At 54.5% G+C, this 9,193-nt stretch overlaps 1 protein-coding gene across 1 annotated transcript; it reads left to right on the top strand.

The window, feature by feature from the left end:
* Positions 1-1,963: 1,963 nt before the first annotated feature.
* On the top strand, positions 1,964-3,611 carry LOC108448108 (keratinocyte proline-rich protein-like). Its single transcript, XM_017740067.1, has 3 exons — positions 1,964-2,015; positions 2,120-2,159; positions 2,578-3,611. The coding sequence occupies exon 3, from the start codon at positions 2,579-2,581 to the stop codon at positions 3,158-3,160; it is 582 nt and encodes a 193-aa protein (XP_017595556.1). The 5' UTR covers positions 1,964-2,015; positions 2,120-2,159; position 2,578; the 3' UTR covers positions 3,161-3,611.
* Positions 3,612-9,193: the final 5,582 nt, after the last annotated feature.

The raw sequence follows: 9,193 nt of genomic DNA on the forward strand, positions 1-9,193 counted from the left end.
GTAGACGCCGTAGATCGTCTCCGCGTTGCTGCCCTCCGCCCCCGAGTGCTTTGCTGTGCCCTGAAGCCGCTGCCCAGCGAGTTTCTGGTCCTGCTCTTCCTTTCCCTCCTGGTGTGTGGGATGTTTAATGCTGCCCAAATCTCCTTCTCCCTTCTCTTTCTTTAATCCCCAATTAGTCATGAAAGACAATAAAATTTGTAACTTCTGATCCTGCAAACTCCTGGGTTATGTTTATTCATTTATCTTTATCCTTTAAACAGCGGCTCTGGTGTAGGATGTGTTTAGCGTTTGCCTAATTGATTAACGTAATTAATTTTGCATGTTTGTCACTCTACGAATGACAACACCCCAGTACCTGGTGAACTGGGACTTGGCAAGTGAAAAATGTCACCTCAGCAAGAGGAGCATGAGTTTAATTCCATCTTCCTCCTGCTGATTTGAAGATCATCTCTGTGGTCCTAAGAAGCGTCTCTGTGGTCCTAAAGCCAGAGCTGAAGGTCTTTTTTTCCTGATGGGTATCTTTCCAGAGAATTTGCAGAGCTTTAAGGGAGGCTTCTTAAAAGGTTTGATAGCTTGTCCATGAGATTAAATAGACCAGCAAGGGAGGTCTGCACGGAGGGAGGGAATCACTGGAAGATGTGGAGGTCATGGAGTCACAGGATCATTCAGGTTGGAAGGGACTGTAAAGCTCATCCAGTCCCACCCCCTGACACCTCCCACTAGCCCAGGTTGCTCAGACTTAAGTCCAGCCTGAAGGATTCAGAAATCCTGAGTCGTTATCTCTGGGTTCTGTTAAAATGTGGAAAACTTTAAGAGATGAGATTCAGAAATTCATCATTCACACTTGTGGATCTGTGAAATCCTCAGGAAGTGACTCGGAAACTCCTCGAACGTGAAAAAAATCCAAACCCAGCATAAACCTCTGGGACTCTGGCAATGAGTTCTAAACCTAAAATCCTCCTTGGCCATAGCAGATCCCAAGGTTTTTTCCATCTTTCCACACAAATCCCATGGCTTCCTGCCAGGCACTTCCACTTCTCCAGTAGCTACAGAATAAATCACAGCAGAGCCGTGTCAGGTGCCAGCACAGCCCTGGAGCCACACCCCTGAATTCTGCACGTGCTTTTCCCAGTGATTCAAACCCAAATTCCACTGGACAGAGCTCTGAGCATCCCTGGCAGAGCCTCCACATGGAAGTGCCTTTGGAGCCCCAGGGGCTCCCGGGAGAGGAATTTTCCATTTAAAAAATGTCCCGGCCACAGAAATGCGAAATGGAGCAGCTCCACAGACCGTGAATCAAAGCAAAAATGCCAGAAAGGTGGACACGGTGCTTGGCAGGGCCTGGAATTGTTTGTGTGTGAGGTCATCGCTCCTCTGGTGTCCCCATTCCAGACTTTCCACACATAAAAGGCTTTTCCTTGCCCTAACCACTCACTTGGCCGAGGTGCTCTGCACTTGGGAGGGAAATAATCCATTTAAATCAGGGAACAAACATCCCATCCCCAGCCTGCCGTGGTCCTGGATTCCCATCCCCCAGTCACCCACAAGAACAACACCCGCTGCTCCTCACGCTGCTGGGGCCACCCTGGAATCCCTCGTCTTCCTCTGGAAGGACTCCCGCACCTTCCCGTGGTTTTCCCACTGCCACCAGAGTCTCCTTTTGGGCACATCACTCAGCATCCCGGCATTCCAGGTATCCTCATCGCAGGCTCCTGCCTGACTAACACGAGCTAGGAGCCCATTTGAGCATGACCAGTGGGAGAAGTAATGAGATAATGGCCACTGCCTCTGCGGAGCTGCGCTGACACCGGGGCAGGCGCTAATTGCGGCTGATTAATCCGACAGCGAGTGCCAGAAACAAAACACACACACGACAGCGGCCTCAGTGCTCAGCTATTCATTCCCAGGACGTGCCTCATTCCCAGCAGAGCTCGGCCACTTATAAAAGCTTTCTGCACCAGCTCTGTCCTCAGGACTCCGACTCCCTGCTCAGCCCGTCCGTCTCCGCTCGCAGGGTGAGTTGGAGTCTCTCAGCCCTCTCAGATTCCTTAGTTTTTTCTTGGAAATAGCAAAAAAAAAAAAAAAAAAAGGCATCGGTGGTTTGTTTTCTTTTTCCCAGGCTGCTTATGCCCAAGGGCTTGGTCACTCTCAAAGGATTTGTGAGTCATGGGGGAAGCAGCTCCCGAGGGAAAAGGGGGGGCTCAGCCTGGAGAAAAGGGGGCTCAGGGGGGACCTTGTGGCTCTGCACAAGTCCCTGACAGGAGGGGGCAGCCGGGGGGGTCGGGCTCTGCTCCCAGGGAACAGGGACAAGAGAGAGGGAACGGCCTCAGGCTGGGCCAGGGGAGGCTCAGGGTGGGCACCAGGAGGAATTTCCTCCTGGAAAGGGCGGTCAGGCCTTGGAACTGCCCAGGGAGGTTTGGAGTGCCCATCCCTGGAGGTGTCCAAGGAATTCCTGGACATGGCACTCAATGCTCTGGGCTGGGCAAAACGATGTTGATCCATCACAGGTTGGGCTGGATGAGCCTGGAATTCTTTTCCAACCCCAATAACTCCCAGATTCTGTGATCTCTGTCCCAGGATGCTCTACCAGAAAGGCGGCACCGACCACGACCTGTGCCAGCCCTCCCCGGGCTGCGGCCAGAAGGGTTGGACATGGCCCAGCTCCACCGGGCACTGCCACGACTCCCCCAAGATCTGCCACAACCCCGGCAGCCTCAGCCACGACAGTGAGGGGGCCTGCCAGAGCCCACCCCAGGGCTGCCACCCCGGCCAGCTGTGCCCACCGCAGCCCAGCTGCTGCCCGGCCCCACAGAGTTGCAAGCCCCGGCGGCGGGTGGAGGTGAGCCCGGTGCCCCCCGTGTGCCCCCCGCCCGTGAAGATCCATCGCCGGCCGCTGGAGCAACACCGCCCGTGCCAGCCCTGGCCGGAGCCCGAATCCTGCGGGAAGCCCCGGAGGCGAGTGGAGCAGTGTCCCGAGCAGGATGAGGAGCCCCCGGTGGTCCTGCAGCCGCGGCCGCTGCAGCATCGCTGTCCCTGCATCCAGCGCTGCCCCCGGCCCGTCCAGCACTGCTGCCCGGCCGCTGTCCCTGTGCCACCACGCCCTGGCCACCACCAGCAGCACAAGCAGGTCACTCTGGTGCCAGTCTGTGTGAAGAGCTGAGCCCAGCGAGGCGCCGGGACCCCTCCCCAGCTCCTGTCCCCTCATGGCAGGGCTGGGGGGGGATTCACCCCCTGCCCGAAGGATGCTCCCAGCCCCGCTCTGGGCCCGTTCCTGCTCTTTGCACATCAGATTTGGGGTCCGCAATCCCCCGCTTGGCCCCAGCAGCCACACTTTAAATTCCCAGCGTCCTCCCCTGCCTGGTTTGGTTTTCCCTGGGGAACAGCAGCTGGGTGTTCCCCCTTCTGAGGAGCACTGGGAGATGGAGGAGCCGCCACGGATTCGCCTTCTCCCAGCGGTTCACCGGACTGTGCTTTCAAGGCTGTTTGAAAGCAGCACCAGGACTTTCCTGGGAAGAAAAAGGAATCACTGTGACGGCAGGAGCACCAAGGACTCCTGCAATTTTATCTCCTCCCCGTGCATTCAAGAATAAAGTTGAAAAATATTTAGCAAACCCTTGGTTCCTCTCTTTCTTACCCCCACAAGCATCACCGACATTACGATGAGAAGACGTTAAAAGCCATTAAAGCTCTCACAAGGAAATTTGTGCATTTAAATCAGAATCAGGGTTCACGGGTGAGGGGTTCAGCTCTGGCTGCAGCCGTTCCACCAGGAGGGGTGGTGGAAAATCCTCCACACCGTGGTTTACCCACTCCAGGACCTCGGGATGGACAGATACAGGCACAAACATTTGCTCTGCAGCTTCTTCCCCTGTGCACGGGGAGGACATCCTCATTTAAATGTTAATTACGATAATGAGCGCATGGCCCGGCAGGGGAGGTGCGGCTGTGCATGGCAGGGGAGGTGCGGCTGTGCATGCCGGGGATGCCTTTTCACTCCCGCAGGAAGGTGCAGGCCAGGCTCTTGCAGGCACACGGGTAACGTGCTCCTTCTCCTGACTTTGCCAGAAAATCCTCCCACAAAGTGCATTGAAATATCTGATTTAATTTCTTTGTGTTGCCTCAGCATCGCCCCGGCGTGTCCTCACACAACCACGGCGGAGAACTGGGAAGGACAAAAGGAAATTCATCCTCGTTTCCTTCACCACAACCACTTATTTTTCTCATGTCTCATTTTAGCCAAATAAAAAAACCACTTACCTATAAAATTTAACTTGGGAGAGCCCTTTTTTTTTATTAGGGATTTTCTTCCCAGCCTTTTCCCGTTTCCTGCGTGGTGACTCAGAACCCACAGACCAAGGGCCAGCTCAGCCCTCACTTCCAGGTCCTATTTGGTCCAGTTCATCTTCCAAGCTGCTTTGCATCAGCCCTCGCATCCCAGTTACCCCATCCCAGTTACCCCATCCCAGTTACCCCATCCCAGCCACCCCATCCCAGCCACGGGACCTTTCCTTCAGCAATTCCAGCCGCTCACCCCAATCCAGTGAGGATTTTCCAAGTCCATCCCATTATCCAGGGCTTTAATTGAGATGTTAAACAGCACCAGCACCAGAATCACCCCCAAGTGGTTCATCCAGCCAGACCAAGCCTTCACCAGCTTGACCCCAAGGCTGCGGTGGGAGACTGCGCCAAAAAACCCCACAGGAGTTGGGGCAGCACCAGCATCGCACTCAGAACCATGGAATCGTGGATGGTTTGGGTTGGGAGGGACCTTAAAGGATCATCTTGGCCATGGGGAGGGGGCCAAGCCTGGAATGCAGAAACAGAGAGGAAACAGAATCACGGAATGGCTTGGCCTCGAAGGGACCTTAAGGATCATCTCACTCCAACTCCCACAGGCAGGGACACCTTCCACTACCCCAGCCCTGTCCAACCTGGCCTTGGACACTTCCCAGGGATGAGGCAGCCAGAAATTCCCTGGAAAACCCGTGTCAGGCCCTCCCCAACCTCTTCATCACCGAACACAATTTGGTTTCGGTGGCTCTGAGCTGGCTCTTCCCATCACCTGCTCGTGCTTCACCTGGAAATGCTCCTCATGGGCAGCAGGAAGGGAGGGCTGGGCCAGAGCTGCCATCACAGCTCCTGACTCACAGGTCACCCGTCAGTGTCCTGGTCCCCTGCAGAGGGTGAATAAGTCCTTTATTACCTGTCTCACACAGACGAAGTGTGGCTTAAGCCATGTCAGTCTTTTATGTGCCCCGCTGGGGCCCGATGTTACAATTAAAGATGCTTATCAGAAATCGTGAGTCAAGCAGAACATGCCAAGCACTGGGAACAGCATCCAAATGGAGGAGATGTTTTGCCAATAAATAATTTAATCCTCGTTCCTGCTGCGTGTTTCATGTGCAGGGGAACACTCAGAGCTCTATAAAAGCCCTCAGCCCCTTGGCCTCTCACATTCTGCTCCCCTGGGCAGCGCCTGACTTAGCTTGAGAGCTGGTGAGACTCAGCTGGGTCCCTTCTTGGGTGGGGGTCTGGGTGTGGGAGGTCACGCCTGACCCTTCAGACCACGCTCTGCTCTCAGGGGTGATGGGCTGAGCCACAGGAGATGCTCTTGCGGGACCTGGGGATGGGATTTACAGCGGTGCCATCACGTGCTGTGGTGCCTTGTGGTTGGTTTTGTTCCTGGAGGGGAAAAAATTGAAAGGGAAGCTCAGAAAGAGGGTTTGGGTGTAATCTGGCCAGTTGTTGGGCAACTGCAGGAATTTCCTCAGGATCCAGGCTCTCAGGATAAGCCCATGGAAATTAAATGGAATCAGAGGAGATGCTGACACCAACCCATCTCTTTTCCAGGTTTTGCCCTACAGCCCCAACATGATTTACTCCTCTGGAAGAGAATCCTACTTCAACCTGAACTCCACCTGGTACGATCCCTCGGGATCCTGGCTGGACACCCGGCGCACGCCCTTCCGCTACGGCTACGCCAACTGCTGCTCCTCGGGCTGTGACAGCGAAGGCGTGGAGGGCATGAGGGGCCACGACTACCGGCACTACGGCTACCGGCAGCCCCGCTGCTCCGAGCGCTGCCACGGCTACTCCGGCTCCTCCTCCTCGTGCCACGGAGGGGGCTCCAGCTGCGTCAGGAGGCCCACGTACACCTACGGGGGCTCGGGGGGATGCCAGGGCTACGGGAGATCTGTCTGCTCCGAGAGGTGCCACGGGTCAGGGGCCCAGGGCGGGAAGCCGTGCTGTGGGAAGCCCGTGCAGAGCATCCCAGTGCAGACCTGTCCCCCTCCAGTGCAGGCCTGTCCCCCTCCAGTGCAGACCTGTCCCCCTCCAGTGCAGATCTGTCCCCCTCCGGTGCAGCAGGGCTGTGTGCCCGTGGCCAAGGGTATCATCCCCCACCAGCAGCAGAAGCAGATCTGCAAAGTGCCAGCCCGGAAAATCAAGTAAAGGATGTGAGGAGTGAGGGGAAACAAAGGAAACTTGTCCCTCTTGCCCCGTGTCCCTGTCCTGCTTTGTCACCGATCTCGGCTCTGTCCCCTCGCTTGTAACGCGCTCTGAAGGTGTGACCCACCGTCTCTGTGAAATTTAAAACGCTCTTCACCTTATTTCACAGAGGACGTGGAGGCAATAAAAAACGCTGGCTCAAACCCCCCTTGCATCCGTGTTTTTTCCTCTTCCTCCCTCGGAGTGGCTTCTGTTCCTTCTGGTGGCCAAGGCTGGGTTTGCAGCGGCCTCGTCTGCCCTCACAAGGAGGCTCCGGGTTGGTTCCACCTGGTGGCTCCTCATTCCCACTCCAGGCAGTTTCCTGGTTGGGAAGTAACAGTTTTCATCGCAGAGTGTTTGTGCGAGGAGGTAATTAAATATTAATAAAGTTGTATAAAAAAACCCACATTTCATCAGAGAGGGGAAAAAGCAGAGGGTCTGTTTGGGACCGTGAGGGTACAGCTGGACTCGCACCATAAACCTCCAAAAAAAGCCCTGGGAAAGATATCAGCATTTGGGAATGGCTCTAACAGGGTGAAAGGCCTCGAATTCCTGGTAGGGTCTGGTGGGGTTGGGAGAGGAATCCCCTGGGAGGGAGCAAAGCAGGGATCCGGAGGCCGCTGTGAGTCACGGCACCGCGTCCTCGGAGGCTCCTGGCACCTCACCTAACCCAGGTGCCAGCATCCGTCACCTCCTGGAGCCAGGATGTGACACAGGGCAGAATCAGCCACTTCCCAGCATTAACGGGTGGGATTTCGCCTGCAGGATAAGGAAAAGAAGCAAAAGCAGGTGCAGGGTGAGGGTTTTAGGGGTGGACACCTGGGGGCTGCTGACACGGTCTGACGCTCCCTTGCCAACTTCTGCAAAGGCAATTCCTTCATAAAACCAACAAATTACCCCCCCAAAAAAGTCATTTCCTACTCAGAACGGTGTCAGTGGACCCAGGGATGCCTGTCCTAAAGAGCAGGAGCTTTGTAGGGGATACAGAGACCAACTGTAGGGTCACCACAGTCCTGTCCCACACACGGACCCAGGTGCCCCCAGGCCCTGCTCAGGTGTTTGTCTCCATCGCCGAGACAAACGATGGAACAGGTTTATCCCCATCCATGGAATCAGGGCTGTAATTAATCGTGAATAATGAGTTTCACAAGGATTTTCATTCTCCCGACGTTTGTGAAACACCCCGAGTCGCGTTCGGATTTCCTCATCTATCAGTTCAGTGATTCAGTTCCACTGGGGACCAAGGAGTCTCTGGACTCTGGATTTTATTTTAATTCGATCCAGGCTATTTTTGATATCACGGTGGCCTCTAAGTTCCTGCAGAAGATCAGGCCTGGAGCTCTCTGTGGGCAGAAAGACTTCTTTGTTGCCGAAGCAGAGCGCTAAAGACGCGGATCCCGATGTCCTCCCACTCCTACGAGGATGTTCTCTGTGTCCTACGGGGCTTTAAATTCCTTCTGTTTGGGTTGAAACCTTTGAGTAAAGAAAGGCCTGGCTTGAAAAATTACAACACCGCTTTTAGTGCTTCTTTGCTGGTTTTGCCCTGAATTTTTGGTGTTTCTTTGATTTGGACCCTGTCCAAATATGTTTATTTTTACTACGCACCACCTTTTTTGTTCCCTTTCCCTTTTCTTTCTGGGTTCCCTTTACAACCCCACAATCCCACCCCACGATCCCACCTTCCCACCCTCTAACATCTGTCCCTTCCTGGTTCAGGCTTTAGGCACAAGGAAGAGGTAAATGCTGCAGTCAAAGGCGACAAAAACCATCCCGAACCCTCCCCACCCCCGTGCCCAGGCCAGGCGTAGGGGGGGACAATTAACATTTTTATGGAGTAACAAGAGGGATGTTGGGATATCGATCTGCTCCGTGAGTCAAAAGAGCAGTGCAAAAACTCCCAATTAGCCAAGTGCTCGGGGTGCTGAGCAATCAGGTCCCTCCAGTGGGGCCCCATCTCGTTTCCGGAGGAGAAGCCCAGGCCGGGCTATAAAAGCCCTCACTCGTCGTTTCTCCTCAGCGTCTCAGCTCCTCCACATCTCCTCTCAAGCTCCTTCTGATCCAGGTGAGTCCAGATCCATCAGACTTTTGCTCTTTTAATGCTCTCCAGCTGCTCCCTAATCTGGAGCTCTTGGGCACTTCTCTTCCACGTCCTATCTCCATCTGGTTTCTTCTGCCAAGTAGGAAAATGTAAAAATTCCTGGCTCAGGTGGCTGAGGACTCTGCAGGTCTTGCTCTGGAGTCTGTCCAGCTCTATTCTCTTCTCTTCTCTTCTCTTCTCTTCTCTTCTCTTCTCTTCTCTTCTCTTCTCTTCTCTTCTCTTCTCTTCCCTTCTCTTCCCTTCTCTTCTCTTCTCTTCTCAACTTCTCTCTGATGTTTAAGAGAAAGCCTTGCCCAAAGAGGCCACCACAGGCAGATGAGCAGTGATAACGCTTCTCCTCTTCAAGAACTTGGCTCAGAATCACAGAATCACGGAATCATGAAATCATGGAATGGGTTGGGTTGGAAGGGACCTTAAAATCAGCTCATTGCACCCCCTGCCATGGGCAGGGGCACCTCCCACTATCCCAGGTTGATCCGAGTCCCATCCAACCCGGCTTTGGACACTTCCAGTGTCCCTGGTCATTGCCTTCACTCATGGATGAGTTTTCCCAGCAGGTCTCCAACCATGTGCTCCCGCCAGGACAAGGACCAGTGCCACCAGCAGGAA

This window comes from Corvus brachyrhynchos, unplaced genomic scaffold, assembly GCF_000691975.1.
Source record: "Corvus brachyrhynchos isolate BGI_N302 unplaced genomic scaffold, ASM69197v1 scaffold787, whole genome shotgun sequence".
NCBI lineage: Eukaryota > Metazoa > Chordata > Aves > Passeriformes > Corvidae > Corvus > Corvus brachyrhynchos.

Excerpts from the sequence above, each read along its gene's own strand:
- LOC108448108 (XM_017740067.1), top strand. The coding sequence starts at position 2,579 with ATGCTCTACCAGAAAGGCGGCACCGACCACGACCTGTGCCAGCCCTCC.